The 18,783-nt window shown below is 52.2% G+C and overlaps 1 protein-coding gene and 1 non-coding gene across 7 annotated transcripts in view; both read left to right on the top strand.

The window, feature by feature from the left end:
• The first annotated feature begins 347 nt into the window (after window positions 1-347).
• Window positions 348-18,783, top strand: part of MGRN1 (mahogunin ring finger 1) — a 54,279-nt gene continuing 35,843 nt past the window's right edge. For 2 of the 6 annotated variants that reach the window (XM_013055058.2, XM_013055060.2), the window contains exon 1: window positions 348-639. In XM_013055058.2, coding sequence (XP_012910512.1) covers window positions 552-639 — 88 coding nt within the window. In that variant the 5' untranslated portion in view covers window positions 348-551. The remainder of the gene's footprint in view (window positions 640-18,783) is intronic. The other 4 variants (XM_013055059.2, XM_004750456.3, XR_001179034.2 and 1 more) reach the window with 3 other exon arrangements.
• On the top strand, window positions 2,060-2,196 carry LOC123389740. Its single transcript, XR_006604394.1, has one exon. It is a non-coding gene; the product is annotated as a U4 spliceosomal RNA (small nuclear RNA).

Genomic DNA, 18,783 nt, shown 5'->3' with positions numbered 1-18,783 from the left:
GGACGGGGCAGGAGATCAACCCTGGGAAGTGGGGAGAACCACGGTGGCTCAGGGAGATATTTTAGAGAGGGAGTAAATGGAAGGCGCTGGGTTCCTATAAGAATCTATATGTGAACAGATTATTAGGAGACTAAAGATTAAGAATGTTAAGGCCGTGCTGGGAATGAAGAGGGAAAGTCAGTTTGCGGTGTGGGTGATGGTTCCTCCCCTCTGGATTCACGTCCATTTGGTTTGTCCCGGAGTCCCGGTCAGCATCTTCACGGGGCCGTAGCGAAGGGCATCCTGGAACATGTAGTTCTTTGGCGGGTTTCCTGCGGTGCAGCCCGTCGTCCTCGGTAGAGAGGGGACTCCGTTTCCCGAGGTGCCCCGTGCCCGGGGAGGAGCGGAGGGCTGCCGTGGCGTCGCGGCCCCGGCCGAGCTGGGGGTTGGGGCTTGGAGGCCGAGGTACCCGCGGCGGTGGGCGAGTGTCCGTGCGGCCTGGTCCGGGCTATGTCCGCGTGAGGACGCTGCTGACGCCCGCGTCCAGGCCCCGGCCCGGCTTGCTGCGCACCATGGGCTCCATTCTGAGCCGCCGCATCGCGGGCGTGGAGGACATCGACATCCAGGCGAACTCGGCCTATCGCTACCCGCCGAAGTCTGGTGAGCGGCCGGCGCGGCCCCGGGCGTGCGGCAGGGCGAGGCCCGGGGCGGAACGCGGAGTGGGCAGGGCGCGCCCGCGCGGTGCGCCCCGCAGACGTGCGGTGGGTTCTACTGGGCCCGCGGCCATCCCTGCGCCTCACCGCCCGGGGCTCCGCGCGACCTCCACTCAGACCGTGGGTGGGGCCCCGGGCTGCCGCGTCCCGGCCCCGTCCCGGCCCCTCCGGCGGGGTGACCTTGGGTCAGTCGCTTCGCCCCTGTGCTCCTCAGCTCCCTGGTCTGCACACAGGGGAGACTGAGTGGGAAACCCCTAGGGCGGGGGTGAGGTTCTTGGTGCGACGCTGGCGAGGGGTTAGCACGGTGCCCAGCGCTTCGCTTGTGCTTACAAAGTGGTCATTGTCAAGGGATTGACATCACGCCATCGCCAGTTTTGGCTTTCTTTGGTGGCTTAGTGTGACGACCCGGCCAGTGGTTCTGAACACTCGCCACGCCATCTGGACAGAAGCTTCGCGCTCTTCTGACCACCTGGTGCCTGTGAATATGGTGGGTGGGTAGGGGGAGTGGCGCTCGGCCCAAGGAGATTATGATCAATGGGGGAGAGGCTGCGAGTCCTTGTTAGAAAACAGGAGACTGGAGAGGACCTGCCTGGTTCTCTGGCCTTTTTTTTTTTTTTTTTTTGGGTGGCAGGGAGACCTGAGACACCAGCAAGGAAGTTACTTGCCCAAGGTCTCAGAGAACTGGTTGGAAGTGTCTCTGGGAGCAGAACCACAAATTGTGGACTCCCAGTCCACTTGTTCCCACTCTGCTTTGCTGCCTGTAAAGAGTGTGGCCTGACCCAGAACTTTAGCTTGGGTTCCTCCCTTTCCATCTTCTCATGGGGGTCATTTGCTGTGGAAAGAAAAGAAGGAAAAGGACAGATCATTTGGACATGAGGGAGACTTTCAAGTTGGGTCTCCTGATCCTGGCTTCTGAAGAATCTCTTCTGATCTGGGGGTCTCCTAGACCTCACAGTTGGCCTTGGGACACCCACCAGGCCAGGTTTCCTTCAAATGTAGTCCAGGACCACCCACTGCCACTAGTGGGGAAGCTTGTTCAACGTGCATTTCGCAGGCCCTGCCTTGGACTTGCTGGGTCCTAGGAACTGGCATTGAAACCCTTTCTCAAGTGAGTCTGATGCCCACTGAAATTTGAGAACCGCTCTACCCTGATTTTGGAAGCCCAACAGGGGGTGTGTCTGGGAAAATAGAGGGGTGGAGATAGCACAGTTTTTGGAACACTCAGAAGTGGGTAGAAGGCCTTATTGCCTGCTTGTGTCCCAGGCAGAAGTGCGGGGCAGCTCAGCTGGGTATGGGGATCCCCTGGAGGCCGGTGGGCTGACATCCCCACATCTGACTGAAGCGGTTGTTTGAATTCATCCTCTTCCAGCTTTGCGCAGTGGCAGTATCGTAGCCAATGAGGTTTATCCGAGGCGCGATTATTGCTAATTGAATTCATCCTCTTCCATCTCTGATGTTCTTCCAGCCTCTTAGGCTGAGTGACATTCGGCAAGCTGCTCTGTGCTCTGGGTCACACAGTTTCCTTTTCTCTACAGTGGGTTGATGCTTGTACACTGGTCAGAATAGTGCACCTTAAGTCCTCAAAATACTGATTGCTGTAATGGCTTAAAAAGAATATTAGGTGCCATAATAGCACCTAGCTGTGGCATGGCAGAGGTATCAAAAGTTTAATGTGGCATTTCCTATAGAACCTGGGACTAGGACACACTTTGCCTGGGTGTTTGGACAAATCACAAATACAAGGCCTTTATAATACCACTTCCAGATTCTGTGTGGTAGACCTTGCTAATCATTCGGGACACTCTTTGACACGAAATCTGGACTTGGTTTCAGAATCCATTAACAAACACCCGGGTCAGCCACAACTAATCGATTGGGTCTGGCACCCATGGTGAATGTCGTAGGCTACCTTAGAGCACCACAGCTGTGCTCTCCTGGACCTGTCCAGTCCAGAAGCTGTCCTCTTGGCTTCCTTGTGCCTCGGGCCACCTTGCTCAGGGAGGTTTGGACCGAGAAATGACCTTAGCAGTACTTTCATATGTTTCCCCAAGGGTGGACTGGGGAGCCCAGGGGGTTCAGATGATTTTTAGGGGATGGCCCCATGGAGCCTTCAGGCACCTGATGAGAAAGTATCTTTTCAGGTCTCTGTTAATGTTGTTGATAATACCGAACAGAGAAAAATGATTGGATGCTAATTTTTAAAAACACATCTATAATTTTGTCCAGTCCCTTCCAGCTTTTTTGAGATAAAATTGACATAACGTTGTGCAAGTTTAAGGTGTACACACTGATGATTTGATAATTGTGCACATGGGGAAATGATCACCACAATATAGGGTGAGTTAATACCCTCATCACTCTGCCTTTTTTTTTTTTTTTTTTTTTTGGTGTTTAGAACTTTTAAGATCTCCTGTCCAGTTTTCTTTTGCTTGTGGAACTTTCAGCATGTACTGCCAAGGTATCTAGTTCAAATTTAATAACATTTGGTTTGTTTTTATTGTATTTATTTTTCATTTTACTTTTTTTTTTTTTTTTTTTTTTTTCTTAAAGATTTTTTATTTATTTATTTGACAGAGAGAAATCACAAGTAGATGGAGAGGCAGAGGCAGGCAGAGAGAGAGAGAGAAGCAGGCTCCCTGCTGAGCAGAGAGCCCGATGCGGGACTCGATCCCAGGACCCTGAGATCATGACCTGAGCCGAAGGCAGCGGCTTAACCCACTGAGCCACCCAGGCGCCCTCATTTTACTTTTTAAGTGGCTTTATTGAGATATAAATTGTGTGCCATACAGTGCATTCATTGTAAACATATGATTTGTTGACTTTCAGTAAACATACAGAATTGTCCAGCGGTCACCACAGTCAGGTTTTAGACATTTCCAGCACTGTCCAAAGCTTCCTGGTGCCTCTTTGCAGTCAGTCTGTGCCCCTACCCGGCCCCCATCCCATTACTCTGATCTGCTTTCTGTCTTTAAATTGTGCCCTCTCTGGACACATCATATAAAAGAAATCATATAACATGTAGTCTCTCTTGCATCTGGCTTCTTGCACTTGGAACGATGTCTTTGAAGTTCATCCCTATTGTCACAGCTGTCTTGTACCTTATTGTACAGATATCATACATTAAAAAAAAAAAAGATTTATTTATTTATTTATTTATTTGACAGACCGAGATCACAAGTAGGCAGAGAGGCAGGCAGAGAGAGGAGGAAGCAGGCTCCTGCTGAGCAGAGAGCCCGATGCGGATGCGGGGCTCGATCCCAGGACCCTGGGTTCATCACCTGAGCCGAAAGCAGAGGCTTTAACCCACTGAGCCACCCAGGCGCCCCGATATCATACATTTTATTTGCCAGTTAACAGTTGGGTTGTTCCCACTTTTTGGCTATAATGAATAATGCTGCTATGAATATTGAATGTTTGTGTGGCCTTTTCAATTCTCTTTAGTATACACCTAGGAGAGGAATTGCTGGGTGTTAGGGCGACTCTATGTTTGACCTTTTGATGAACTTCCAGACTGTTTGCCCGGCTGTTTCATCTTACAGTCCCATCAGCAGTGTGTGAGGATTCCAGTGCTCCACATTCTTGCCAACACTTACTATTGTCTACTTTCCTTTTTTTTTTTTAATAGACTCTATGCCCAATGTGGGGCTTGAACTCAAGGTCCTGAGATTAGGAGCCTTGTGCTCTACTTACTGAGTCGGCCAGGCACCCCTGTTGTCTACCTTTTTCACTATAATCATCCTTGTGGGTGTGAAGTGGTATCCAGTTGTGGTTTTGATTTGCATTTCCCTGATGACTGTTGATGTGGAACATCTTTTCACGTGCTTATCAGCCATTTGTATTTGTGTGTGTGTGAGAGAGAGAGAGTGCCAGACTGTGCGCGGCATGGGCACAGGTGCCAGACATTTGTTTTTGTCTTTTTTTTTTTTTTAAGATTTTATTTATTTATTTGACAGACAGAGATCACAAGTAGGCAGAGAGGGAGGCAGAGAGAGAGAGAGAGGAAGAAGCAGTCTCCCTGCTAGGCAGAGAGCCTGATGCAAACCCTGGGATCATGACCTGAGCCGAAGGCAGAGGCTTTAACCCACTGAGCCACCCAGGCGCCCCTGTTTTTGTCTTTTGTTCATTTTTTTAAAGATTGGATTCTTTGTCTTCTTACTCAGTTGTAACAGTTCTTTATTCTGGGTACAATGATGCAATTCCTTTATCAGCTCTGTGACTTGCTAACATTTTTCCTAGTCTTTGGCTTGTCTTCATTTTTCTTAATGGTGTCTTCTGAGGATCACAGGTTTTAAGTTTTGGTTAAGTTCAGTTTGTCAGTCTAGGAGATCTTTGCTTAGGCCAAGGTCACAAAGATTTTCTGTGTTTTTTTCCTTGGAAATTTTACAGTTTCAGCTCATGTGTTTGGGTCTGTGATTCATTTTGTTCCAGTATTTGTATGTACTGCCAAAGCAAGCATTGGGATCCATCTTGAGGTATGTTTTCACGTGTAGTTTCAGGTAAAACTATGTGTTCTTACTTTGCATATGGATATTTAGTTATTTCATTATCATCTGTTGAAAAGACTATTCTTGTCCCATCCAGCTGCCTCTGCACTTTTGTAAAATATGAGTTCACCATAAATATGAGGGTTTAATTCTGTACTGTGTGGCACTGATCACACAGCTGGCCCGTCTTCAGCCGAGGGTCAGAGCAGGAGTGAGGACACCATGGTTCAGCTGTAAAGAGAAGGTGCAGACCTGCAGGAGGGGCCCGGAGTGTAGCACGTGCCCCCACGGAGGGCCTGGCTGTGGGCAGCTGCCGCCACAGCCTTACGTCCTGCTGGGGTTGTTCCTGTTAATCGTGCATCTCCAAGCGATGCCGCCTGCCCTGCCCTTGTGTTGGAGGGAGGTCGTGTTGGGACCAGGTCACCCAGGAGAAGTGTCAGAAGGGCAGGCACTCAGACGTGGCCTACCAGCTCAGGCAGTGGAGGGAGGGAAGGGGAGATATGCCCCAGACCTAAACCCTGTGTGTGTGTGTGTGTGTGTGTGTGTGTATACACTTTCAGATTATTCTCACCTCCTTCTTACTGGAGCCTTGCCTTATCCTTGTGACACCAAACTTTCTCGTCCTGTGGTGGAGGAACTAGAAATCAGATTGAGCCTTTTCTCATGTGGCATCTGAGCCTGGGGTGTACAGTAGGCGAGTAACAAGTGCTTGTGCAACAGGCCCCAAAGGAGACCAGCCCCATCTCCCTCATGTACGGGCTGCTCAGGCTGGGCTGCATCTGACCCCTTGGGGTGGCGGGCGGGGATCCGGGGACTCCTGAGTCTCCTGCCATGTGATGGAGGGGCCCAAGGTGAGAGCCAGACTTTTGGTGTGTGTTTTTGTATTGCTGGCTGTCTAGGAATGTCTCGTGAGCACTTGTGCTGGGTATACCCTTCTAACTCGTTCCTTTGGTATCTAAAGGAAGAGCCGAGGCCGGTGTTCCATATGAGAGAGGACGTTCTCTGTCATTGGGGGCATTCTGGGTCTCCCGGCCATCCCTGTTCCAAGGGAGTGAGCTCGTGCTGAGCCCCATGGGTTGGTGGCAGTAGGGTGGGGGTGGGGAGAAGGGGGCTCCTCCTGCTCACATGCGGCTCACCTTCCTGCTCAGGGACCTGCACCGTCCCCTCCAGCGTGGGGCAGCTTAGCTGGACTCCTGTCCTGTCTCCGTCCTGTGCTGTTCACCGATGAGAAAACTTTTCAGAGCTCCAGTTGTTACACTTCGGGTAAAAGCAAAAGCAACAAGAAGCGTAGTAAGGGGGCCGCACTGGGTGGGCATCCAAGCACCTGTTCCCTGAACCCGCAGCCTGGCGTTGCTGGGGTTCAGGAGCCTGCTTTGGCGCCTGGGCCCTGGGGCCTTGGGGAGCTGAGGTCCCGTGGGTCCCTGTCAGAGTGTTTCCTGCGCTCGGGGTTCTGAGAGGCCGGGGGCTCAATGTGCTTGTTTCTGAGGTCTCGCATCCTTTACTCAGCTCTGGGCGTGTGTCGGGGCTCAGTGACTCTGGGGCCCTTTCAGAGTTTCTCTGGGCGTTGTAGAGAAGCCGTCACTCTCTGTTGACTTGAACATAACCTGGCTGTCAGCCAGCTCCTGGCAGCCTCCCTGGCCTGGGTTTGTTGGACTTTCCTGTCCGTGGGCCGACTCCACAGCCCGCACGGCCTGAGCTTGTGCTGTCTGGTGGCAGAGCCTGCGGGCCTTTCATCCCTGCGCCGGGAGGTGGCTGCTGCCATTCCCTAGTCAGCCGTGGTGCTGAGGGCCCCGCTGCCCGGATAGGGGATGTGGGTGTGCACGTGTGTGTCCTCTTCCTCACAGGTGGGGTGACCTTTAGTGTGTTTACAACACACCCATCCACAAACATGGACAAGTGAGGATTAGTTTAGCACATGAGATTGAACCTGGGACCAGTCCTCTGTCCTCCACCTCCAGCCAGTAGAGGTGCGGTGGGAGGAGCACTAGATTCTGAGTCCTGAGGCCTGAGTCTGTCTCTGGTCTGTGGCCTTCAGCCAGGAGCTTGCTCTCTGGCCCCATTTCCCTGACTCAGTGGGGTTAACTTCTGGTTGCCCAGGCCTCTTTGCTGTCGGGACTCTGTGAGTCCAAGTGAGCTGGTAGGGTGATACCACGCCCTGCCCAACTTTTGTTTTCTAGCAGGCCCAGAGGTTTCCTGGAGGATGTCCTGTACTTCCTGGATGACCCCAGCAGGCAGTGACCACTGCCGTCTGCCTCTCCTCCCAAACCCAGTGCCTCTGGGACCAGACATTTGTGTGGGACCGTGTTCCATTTGGCATTTCCTCTTTGCATTTTTGCGTGGTTGTGTTGTTACCCAGCCTCACAATTCTGTGTTACTCCATGAAATGGTGTCCCATAAAAGGATGGATGGTGTCACAGGCAACCCCTGCCCCGTGCAGTGCCTGATTTGGCCTCAGTGAATAACCGAGCAATTGTTCACTTCTGCCAGCTGCCCCTGCGTCTGCCCCAGTGTGTGTCTGAGGGGGTGAGCGTCCCACCAGGATGGGAGTGAGAGGGAGGAGGAGTGAGGCCCACGGCCTCTGCCATGGGCAGAAAGGCGCACGGTATGGAACAGCGTGGGAGAGGGCGCGTCCGGCACGGAGTCCATCGCTTGCTTAGTCAGAGAAACAGGAGGCGGCGCAAGGCTTGAGGAGTGCCTGCTGGGACATGCCTCCACCTCCGTCTCAGGGATTTCTGCTGTGCTTTGCTCCTGCCTGGTACTGATTTGGGCCCTCCTGCTTAGCCCTGGGTGCTTGGCACCCGCAGGGCAGGCGCACTGCTGTATTGGTCCCCTCTGGTGGCCCTGGCATCCCCCGTTCGGATAACTGCAGCTTTCTCTCATCTAGACCTCCTGCCCCAGATGACGTCCCTGAGTGACCAGACTCCCTGAGGTCCTCTCGGGGGGGATCAAATGAAGGAATTGTGTTTGGTTCATGAGTTGAGTGTGTGTGTGTGTGTGTGTGCGCACACCCATACAAAGATCTTCCTTGACTTGCGATGCGTATGTGTGGCCATAAATATGTCATAAGCTGGCGAAAATACATCGAATACACCTAAGCTACTAAACATTGTTTTTTTATTTGTTTGTTTTTAATTTTATTTATTTGACAGAGAGTGAGCGAGCACAAGCACGGGGAGGAGCAGAGGGAGAGGGAGAAGCAGGCTCCCGGCCGAGGAGGGAGCTGGGTACAGGGCTCCCTCCCAGGACCCTGGGATCCAGGATCATGCCCTGAGCCGAACGCAGACGCTTAACTGACTGGGCCCCCCAGGCGCCCCCTGAGTGAACATTGTAACTTAGCTTCGCCTACCTTAAATGTGTTCAGAACACTTACATTAGCCAACAGGTAGTCAAAATCATCTAACACAAAGCCTGTTTTGTAAGTGTTCGATGGCTGTGTAATTGGTTGAACACGTACTGGAAGGGAAGCACAGAGTGGTGGTCTGGGCGCGGCAGGCTGGTGAGTGTGAGTTGTAGACCCTGGTGACGGCGTTGCTGATTGGGAGCCAAGGCTCCTGCCACCGCCCCGCGTCCAGAGAGAGGATCCCACTGACCCCCCGCACAGATCATTAGCCTGGAAAGATCCACATTCACAGTTTGAAGGATGGGTTTTAATGAATGCCTGTCACTTTTGCACCATCCTAAAGTCTAAAGCTTGTGTGTGGAACCATTGTAAGGCAGGGACCACATGTATATATTTAACATCGAAGTGTCACTGGCATTTAGAAAGTGTGTAGAGTGTAAGCCTGATGGGTGATCACGGTGAACGTGTCGAATAGAACAGTAGCCGCCCCCCAAACCACAGTGCCCCTTCCCAATCTCTGTCTCCCTTCTCCCTGGAAACCCCTTCCGACTCCAGCGCAGGTGTTGTCGACTGTTTCTGGTCTGATCTAAGTAACTGGCTGCTGTTTGCTCCACACTCAGTGATGAGAGGCCCTGACGCTGTTTGTGGGGGCCGGTAGTCGGTCTGGTCTCTGCCGTCTTCATCCGTTCATGTGGAGGGGCGGTGGGTGCATTTCCAGTTCGGGCTCTTAGGGAAAATACTGCCCCGGACCCTCCCATGACTGCCCCAGTGCCCATGAGTCAGATTGCCTGGGGTCCGTGTTTCTTCGAATTGTGGGTAAATCCACGCAGCAGTGACCGTCCTAACCCTGGAAGTGTGCAGTTCGGTGACATCAAGCACTTCCAGCCTGTCGTACAGCCGTCCTCCGGCATTTCTCTACGACTCATTGGACCCTGTGCCCTTTACGCCCTGACTCCCCCTTCCCCTGCACCCAGCCCCTGGCAGCTGCCACTCTTGGTGTTCGCGACTTTTGATGCCTCCCCCAGAACCCGTGTCTGGGTCATGTTGGCACCCCACAGTGGGTGTGGGGCCCTGAGGCGCGCGTGTTCGGCTATAGCGTGTTCGGCAGGTGGTTTTCGGAGCCGTTGAGCCCATTCACATTCCCATCTGCTGAGCAGGGCCGGGCCTACTGTGCATCCTCACCGGCGCTGGGGAGTGTCTGGGGAGTGTCAGCTGCGTGTGGTTCGTTGTTTGCTAACTTTAGCTGTGGAAATCTCATTGCCTTTGAATTTACTTTTCCCTGATGACCAGTGAGGTCCTGGCACCTTTTCATAGGCAAATCACCGTTCATTTCTCTTCCTTTTCTGTGAGGTGTGTGTTGAAATCGTTTGTGCATTCTTCACACTGGATTGTCCCCTTTCTCACTGATTTGTGGGAGTTCTTTCCTAAGTGCTTCTTATTACATTTTTAATTCTCTGGAAATTGGCTGTTGCTATGGCATTTATGCAGACTAGCTTAGGCAGGAGGTGGAAAGTACTGGAAGGCTGGTGGGGGGTGGGTATCTGTAACCCAAAGGGTGGGAAGGCAAGAAGTGGAAACCATCTGAACACAAAAGCCTCTCATCCCCTCTGGGCTCAGCATCCTTCTGCTGTGACTTTCCCACAGCTGACTGCTCCCCATCTGGGGCCCTCAAGGACCAAGTCCTTTGGTCTCTGGTTCAGTTCCACGGGAGAGAGAATCCACGTGTTGGTCTTGCACAGTCAGGTGTCCACCTTGACCAGCCAGCAGCGTCTAGGGGATGGGGGCTGCAACATCTAGTGGCAGCTGGGGCCCACCCAGTGGGTGGTGGAAGCTGTTTCCAGAAAAGGGCAGGACCCCTTCTCCCAAGAAAAGGTGGCTGCAGCCACTTACTCTGGAACTCCGTGCACCGGAATCTTTGCTTAGAGTTGTTTTCAGTTCATTGTTCCTCCCTCTGTGATATTGGGGATCAAGAGGTTTTATTGAACAGGATTCCACTGTGGTCAGGCCTTCATGCTGGAGTGGGGCTGGGAAGGAAATGTTTATCAGGTGGCTTTTCACCTGTGCAAGGCTCCTTTGCGTTATTGGCTACTTTTATCCTTAGGACAGCCTGAGATGTCCTTGTTGGTGTTACTCACTGAGGCCTCATGTTGCAGATGGGGACACCGAGGCCCACAGAGGTTAGGCTGCCCTAGGTCACCTAGGCTGCACAGAGAAGTGTTGTGGTGCATATGGGCAGGACCTTGGCCCAGGAATCAGGGAGCAGGGTGATGAGAGGTGGGTGGGACCCCTTTGGGGTCAGTCTTTTCTTTCTGACTGGGAACCTGCTCCCAGGCTGTGGGGCCTCCCACCTGGCCGGGAGTTTCAGGAGCCTCAGGAGCCTAAAGATGCTTTTCTTTCCTGAGATCACTCTGTGGGGACTGTGATGTTTTCATTGGTTGGTCAGTCACCTGGGGCTTAGCAGCATTGGGTTCGGGAAGCTGGTAACTGGGAACATCTGTTCTGGTAGAGAATGAGAAGAATTTGGGGCTGGTGGAGTCCATGAACTGTCCCTGGCCATTGCACATGCCTGCTCGGCTCTCTGCCACTGGGGCTGCTGAGCAGGACACGTGCCCAGTTTCCCAGGACCAGTTGTGTATTTTAGCAGGGGGGGGGTTGTGCATAGTCTTTAGTCATGTCATGGCTTCCTGGCAGGGACATTGTGATTTATAGTAAGAAATAAATATTTGTTTTTCACCTGTTCCTGTTGCAGAGCACCTAAAACCCTTGGGATTTCCTAAGCGGTGAGTGGTAGAAGTGTGGTAGAAGTGAAATCAGAGTCTTGATACTCAGAACGAGCCTTTCCACCACACCTGAGTGTTATGTTATGTTATATTATGTTAATGAGGAGATTTTGGAAAGCACCTAAAGATGAGTCCTGGCTGCCTTTGGACTCAGCCTTGTGATCAGAAACTGGAGATTGGGAGGGTCACCAGCAGCCAGTGCTTCAGTCAACCGTGGCTGTGTAACAGAGGCTCCATGCAAACCCGAAACGGCTGGACTTGAAGGCTTTTGGGTTGGTGAGCGCAGTGAGACTCCAAGAGGTGGAGCCCTCAGGGAGGGTTGGGAAGCACCTGTGCCCTTCCACGTGCCTTGTCTGTGGCCTCCTCCATCTGGCTCCTCCTGAGTCCTGTCCTTTTATAGTAAACTGGAGGTCTAGTAAGTGAACTGTTACCTTGAGTTTTGTGAGCTGCTCTAGCAGACTGGGGGGCATGGGGATGTCCAGTTTATAGCCAGTTGACAGGTGGCCAGCTGGAGTGGGGATTGGCATCCGAAAGGAGAGGGTGCTGGCGTGGGGCTGAGCTCTTACTAATCTGTGGGATCTGGTGCTGTCCCTGGGTGGGTAGTGTCAGAATTGAGCTGCATTTTTAGGTCACCCGGTCAGTGTGCGCGGGAATTACAGAATTGCTGGGTGGTGTGGGAGGGACACACACAGGCTGGTTTAATCGAGTGTGCAGCTCTGAGGACACCACTTCTGCCTGGTGCTGGGGCTTGAGCAGGTCACATGACCTCTATGTGCCTCCCATTTCCTTGACTGCCAACTAGAGTTCATCCACCCTCCACCTCTGTTCATTCAGTCGATTTTTATGAAGCTCCTTTGTGCAGGCCAGGTGGGGGCCGCTGGGGTGCAGGATGGTGGACAAACTTGTGACCCCCTGGCTGGAGTGTGAACCAACCAGCAAGGGAAGAAAAACAGTGACCCCACTGTGAAGACAGTGGGGGCCGGAGGGGTTCTCTCGGGTAGACAGATGGCTCGCAGGGAGGTTGTAGGAAGCCTTCTACTCAGTGGCAGGGTGGGAGCATCCCTTTGGTCACAGGGAGTGGAAAAAGCTCCAGAATCCTGGGGGACAGGCCCGGAAGGTGGTGCTGGGTGAGGTGGGCATTACGGAGCAGAGTCACTAGTTTGTGGGGCGGCGAGTAGGGCCTGGCCCTGAGGTTGAGGCGTGGGGATGTGAGTGGCTGGGGATGGCATCAGTGTCGCAGGTCTGGAGCATCTGCAGTGCACGGGGGGAGCCTGCACCCCCTAGAACTGATTGTTCATGTCTCGCATTACCTGCAACCACACAGAGACTCAAGGCTGGGAGGAAGGTGAGCCGCTGCTGGGAATTGCAGGAGGTGAGAATGTCAGGCCTGCGTCTCCACAAGGACCCAGGGGGCAGGCAGGGGTTCCGAAGGGGTCAGGGCTTGAGTATAGATATCCCAATTTGTGTTTTAATCTGATCCCTCCAGAACTGTGAGAGGGCCCCTCGGGGACCACCCGGAACAGCAGGCTACGTCACCTGGTGATGAAGCCACCAGCTGCCCCACAGCACTGGCAGTGGTGGTGGTGGCTGAAGGCTGCTTAGTTTCTTTCTCCGTGTGTGTCCCATAGCTTGGTGGGCTTGGTTCACATGCTTCTGGACCTCAGACCCAGTCCAGCTGCACTGTTCCAGCAACGCCGCAGTCTGGGTGACTTATGAACCATGGACATACGTTTGTGTCACAGTTCCGGAACCAGAGAAGTCCAAGATCAAAGTGTTTGGTGTCTGACCAGAGCCGCCTCCTGGTTCGTGGACAGCTGTCTTCTCATGGCCTCACGTGGCTGGGTTTGAAGACTCCCGGGGCCTCTGTTATAAGGGCACTGAGTCTACCCCTCAGAGCATGTCCTCATGACCTGGTCACATCCCCGAAGGCCCCAGATCCCGGTACCATGGTGTTAGGGGTGAGGTTTCAGCATGTGAATCTGAAGGAGACATGAACATTTGGTCTGTAGCAGGGTCCTAAACTTTGGTCTCTATGAAACTTGTGATCTGTGAATGTGTAGCCAAGGAGGGAGTGAGTTAAGCAGGTGTCTTCTGGGAGAGCTTCCAGGTCCCCCTTTTACTCTTCTCCCTCCTCGCCTACCTCCTGGGGGATTCTAGGAACTTGGGGGTGGATCATTGTGTGCTTTGGAGAGCTTGTCCTGATGCCTAGTCTCTTAGCAGGGCTAATCCCCTTATGTAATTGAGAGTGTTTCCATGTGGGGGCTGGAAGTGATGAACGTGGTCCACCATGTGTACGAGCAGACATCTGAAAGGGGAACGGGGGCGCCTGGGTTCCTCAGTGGGTTAAACCTTTGCCTTTGGCTCAAGTCATGATCTAAGGGTCCTGGGATCGAGCCCCGCTTCGGGCTCTGTGCTCAGCGGGGAGCCTGCTTCCCTTCCTCTCTGCTTGCCTTTCTGCCTACTTGTGATCCGTGTCTGTCAAATAAATAAATAAAAATCTTAAAAAAAAAAAATGAAAAGGGAGGGGCACCTGGGTGGCTCAGTGGGTTAAAGCCTCTGCCTTCGGCTCAGGTCATGATCCCGGGGTCCTGGTATCGAGCCCCGCATCGGGCTCTCTGCTCAGCAGGGAGCCTGCTTCTCCTCTCTCTGCCTGCCTCTCTGCCTACTTATGATCTCTGTCTGTCAAATAAATAAAAAAAAAATTTAAAAAAAAGGGGGGGACAGACAGAACAGCCCCAGAGCCGGCCATCACTGGAGCAGCCTTCGGGAGGCTCATGGTTTTGATTTTTCTCCTCTGTAAAAGATGAGGAACACGCATGTCCATCCACATTGGATGCACGTGTGTGAAGGAAAACTGAGCTGTGTGTGGGAACTTGGGGAGGCCTCCAGGGGAGGTCTCCTCCCTTGGTCTTTATTTTGGTGACTGGCCACCTGTTGCTCCTCCAGGTCACCTGGATGCTTGTAAGTAGGGCGGAGTCTGAATCCCTCCCTACAGAGGAGCTGAACTGGCTGAATTCCTCTGAGGTGGTGAGGTCCCCAAGCGTGTCATTGCCGCCTAGCCAGGGCTTCAGGGCCAGAATCGTGGCTTCTGGCCGGCTTCCGAGTGTGGCCTTAGAAGGGTTTTCAGCTGGTCTGATTGGGAAGGCCTTCCCGCGTGGCTCATTCTTTGTTTGTGGACGGCTGCCCTTTGTAGTCGGCCGGGAGGGGACACCACTGGCTGCTGTCCCTGTGGGGCGGTAGGGGAGGCCCGGCAGGGGCTTAAGACACAGGGGGCCGGGACTCGCCAGCCTCCGGGCTCATTGCCCCACATGGAGAATAGGGGTGGGATCTGTGCCCCCTCGATGGTTTCTTAATCCCCGGAGCAGGGAGGAAGAGGCCAGCAGGGATGGTTTCTCTTCTTCCATCTTCCAGTCTGTCTGTCTTATGTTTCTGCCCTTCATGATGTTTCCTTGCTTTTCTCTCCCTCCTCTTCAGAGCTCTGCCTGCTCATCTGGGTCCTAAACTACGTGTACACACACAGATGCCCATGTATACACACAAGCACACACCCAGACATACGTGCACACCTGTGGGTGTGTACACCACATGCTGCACACGTGTATACATGAGCCCACACGCCTCCTTGGTCCTCAGTTGCACACATTCTTCCTTTCCTTTAAAAGTTCCCTTTTGGGGCACCTGGGTGTCTCAGTGGGTTAAGCCTCTGCTTTCGGCTCAGGTCATGATCCCAACATCCTGGGATCGAGTCCTGCATGGGCTCCCGGCTCAGCGGGGAGCCTGCTTCTCCCTCTCCCTCTGCTGCTCCCCCTGCTTGTGCTCTCTCTCTGTCAAATAAATAAATAAAATCTTGGGGTGCCTGGGTGGCTCAGTGGATTAAAGCCTCTGCCTTTGGCTCAGGTCATGATCTCAGGGTCCTGGGATCGAGCCCCGTGTCGGGCTCTCTGCTCAGCATGGAGCCTGCTTCCCCCTCTCTCTCTTTCTCTCTGCCTGCCTCTGCCTGCTTGTGATCTCTGTCTGTCAAATAAATAAAATCTTAAAATAAATAAATAAATAAATAAATAAAATCTTTTAAAAAAAAGTTCCCTTTTGAAAAACATGAGCATTTGAGAAACGTAGGAAAGCACAGAGATAAGAGCGAACACCCTCCTTTCAAAGTCCACGCTTCCCATTTTCCTGTTGCATCTCCCTTTAGGGCAGCCCCATTGTCGCCCCTGTGTTGTCTCTGCTCCATGTCAGAGCCGCACGCTGCTTTCCCTGTGAGATGGTCTCCCACTGCCCTGGGAGTCATGCTCTTTGTGCATCTGCTCCGTGCCGACTCGTGGGACCTGGTGCATTCCTTTTACCTGACAGGTGGTCCCATCTAGCGACTGCCCCTGTCTGCTTGGCGAGATGGGAGGTGTGAGAACGTCTGCATTTTTGTCCCTGCTGCCTCCAGTCCCGACTGACTTCTCAGCAGCTTTTCGAGTGCGTCCTTCCCTAACGTTCTGTGTGTGCTCACAACTTGTGTTATGTGCACCCAGCTGTGTGCAGATAACCTTTCAAATGGGACCCTGGAACACCTTCAGCTTGTGTTTTTAATAAATACTTCGTGATTGTCTTTCTGTGTGTGTATCCAAGTGTGTTTGATTCTCGTTAGCAGCTGCTTGGTGTCGCATAAAATCAGGAGTGTTCTGGGGCGCCTGGGTGGCTCAGTGGGTTAAGCCGCTGCCTTCGGCTCAGGTCATGATCCCAGGGTCCTGGGATCGGGTCCCGCATCGGGCTCTCTGCTCAGCGGGGAGCCTGCTTCCCCCTCTCTCTCTGCCTGCCTCTCTGTCTATTTGTAATCTCTGTCTGTCAAATAAACAAATAAAATCTTTTTTTTTTTTTAAGATTTTTATTTATTTATTTGAGAGAGAGACAGTGAGAGAGAGCATGAGAGGCGGGAAGGTCAGAGGGAGAAGCAGACTCCCCATGGAGCTGGGAGCCTGATGCGGGACTCAATCCCAGGAATCCGGGACCGTGACCTGAGCCGAAGGCGGTTGCTTAACCAACTGAGCCACCCAGGCACCCCAAAACAAATAAAATCTTTAAAAAAAAAAAAATCAGGAGTGTTCTGTTTATTTAGTCCCCCACCTGACTCTCCCTGGGGTTGGCTCTGTCTGGTTCCTGGCCCTGCGTGTAACGGCAGGGGTTATGCCCTTGCCAATGTTCCCTGTAGGCACGAGCCCCCAAGCCGGACTCCTGGTTCCGGGCCTGTTTGCCTGGGCAGACAGGGCTGTGTTCCTGTAGCCAGGGCTGTGGCTCTCGGCAGTGACACATGCCTCCAGGCCAGGTGTGCCCCGGGGAGTTTGAAGGGCTCAGAATTCCCTCTGAGGGCTCCAGGAAGGACCCACATAGGCTCGGGTGCCCAGATGTGCCTGCCATGCCTGCGGGATGCATGGCCTGAGTGTCCCCCAAATCCCAGGGCCCTGTGGCCACCTGGGCTTTTCTCTGGGTTGTCTGTGCCAGAGAGAAACGGGGGACAGAGGGTGAGCACCACATCAGGAATCTTGGGAGAGGCGAGAGATACTCTCATGGTTCCCCCAGCAAAGCTGTGAGTTCTCTTATTTGAAGCTGACCTTTTTATCCATTGATCTTTACGAAAACTGAATTTGGTGCCTAAGTGTGCCAGGAACATAATGGGGAACAGCTTAGAACCTCATTTCTCATGGTGGGGCGTGTCAGAACTCAGGTCCACACAGTTTTCATCTGTGGTCCGTGCAGAGGTGAAAGCGTGCTCAGGGCTCAGGTGTGGGATGGGGGAACCGACTTAGTCTAGAGGCGTGGGAAACCCTATTAGTGTCCTGTGGCTGCAGTGCAGAGCGCCACAGGGCAAGTGGCTTGTAACAGCAGAGTTTATTCTCACAGCTCTGGAGGCTGGGAGTTCCAAGTCAGGCTGTCAGCAGAGGTTGGTTCCTATTGGGGGCTCTAGGGGGTCGTCCTTCCTGCCTCCTGGCTGCTGGCAGCTCTGCGTGCCCTTTACCTTGTAGTTTAGTTGCCCTGCCTTCTTCCCTCTGTGTGTGCCTTAGTGTCCAAATCACCCTCTGTTGTGTGAAGACATCGGTCACTGGATATAGTGTCCCTGGTCTGGTTTGACTCTTCTTTTTTTTTTTTTCTTTATTTTCTTTCTTTATTTATCTTTATTTTTTTTTTTTAAGATTTTATTTATTTATTTGACAGACAGAGATCACAAGTAGGCAGAGAGGCAGGCAGAGAGAGAGGAGGAAGCAGACTCCCTGCAGAGCAGAGAGCCCGATGTGGGCCTCGATCCCTGTACCCTGAGGTCATGACTTGAGCCTAAGGCAGAGGCTTATCCCACTGAGTCACCCAGGTGCCCCTATTTTTTTATTTTTTTAAAGATTTTGTTTATTTGAGAGAGAGAGAGTGCACGTGCACACAAGCAGTGGGGAGAAGGCACAGGGTGAGGGAGAAGCAGACTCCCTGATGAGCAAGGAGCACGATGCAGGGACTCTGATCCCTGGGATCATGACCCGAGCCAAAGACAGATGCTTAACTAACTGAGCCACCCAGGCTCCCCTCTTCCATTTTTTTTTGTAATAGTTTGAGAAGAATAAGCATTAAACCTTTTAATTTTTTTTCAGTGTTCCAAAATTCATTGTTTATGTACCACACCCAGTGCTCCATGCAATATGTGCCCTCCACAATACCTATCACCAGGTTCACCCCCCCCCACCGTCCACCCCCCAAAAACCCCTCAATTTGTCTCTCAGAGTCCACAGTCTCTTATGGTTTGTCTCCCCCTGTGATTTCCCCCAAGTCACTTCTCTCCATCTCCCAATGTCCTCCATGTTACTCCTTTTGCTCCACAAATAAGCGAAACCATATGGTAATTGACTTTCTCTGCTTGATTTACTTCACTCAGCATAATCTCCTCCAGTCCTGTCCATGTTGATACAAAAGTTGTGTATTCATCCTTTCTGATGGAGCCATAATATCCAATTGTATATATGGACCACATCTTTTTTATCCATTTGTCTGTTGAAGGGCATCTTGGCTCTTTCCACAGTTTGGCAATTGTGGTCATTGCTGCTATGAAAAGAAGGTGGCCCTTCTTTTCACACATCTGTATCTTTGGGGTAAATAGCCAGTAGTGAAATTGCAGGGTCATAGGGAAGCTCTATATTTAATTTCTTTCTTTCTTTTTTTTTTTTTTTGAAGATTTTATTTATTTATTTGACATACAGGGATCACAGGTAGGCAGAGAAAGAGGAAGGGAAGCAGGCCCCCTGCTGCGCAGAGAGGCTCCATCCCAGGACACTGGGATCATGACCTGAGCTGAAGGCAGAGGCTTTAACCCACTGAGCCACCCAGGCGCCCCTCAAAGATTTTAGACCGTTGTGTTTTCATTTTCATATATATATATTTTTTTAATTTCCTCTTTGATTTCTTGGTTGATCCATTCAATTTTCAGTAACATGTATTTATGGTCTCCCCAGGTATTTTTCCTT

Source organism: Mustela putorius, unplaced genomic scaffold (genome assembly GCF_011764305.1).
Source record: "Mustela putorius furo isolate JIRA1106 unplaced genomic scaffold, ASM1176430v1.1 tig00004007_pilon_pilon_pilon, whole genome shotgun sequence".
Lineage (NCBI taxonomy): Eukaryota > Metazoa > Chordata > Mammalia > Carnivora > Mustelidae > Mustela > Mustela putorius.
The sequence above is the reverse complement of the archived record's forward strand: the minus strand, read 5'-3'. Positions and strand labels throughout refer to the sequence as shown.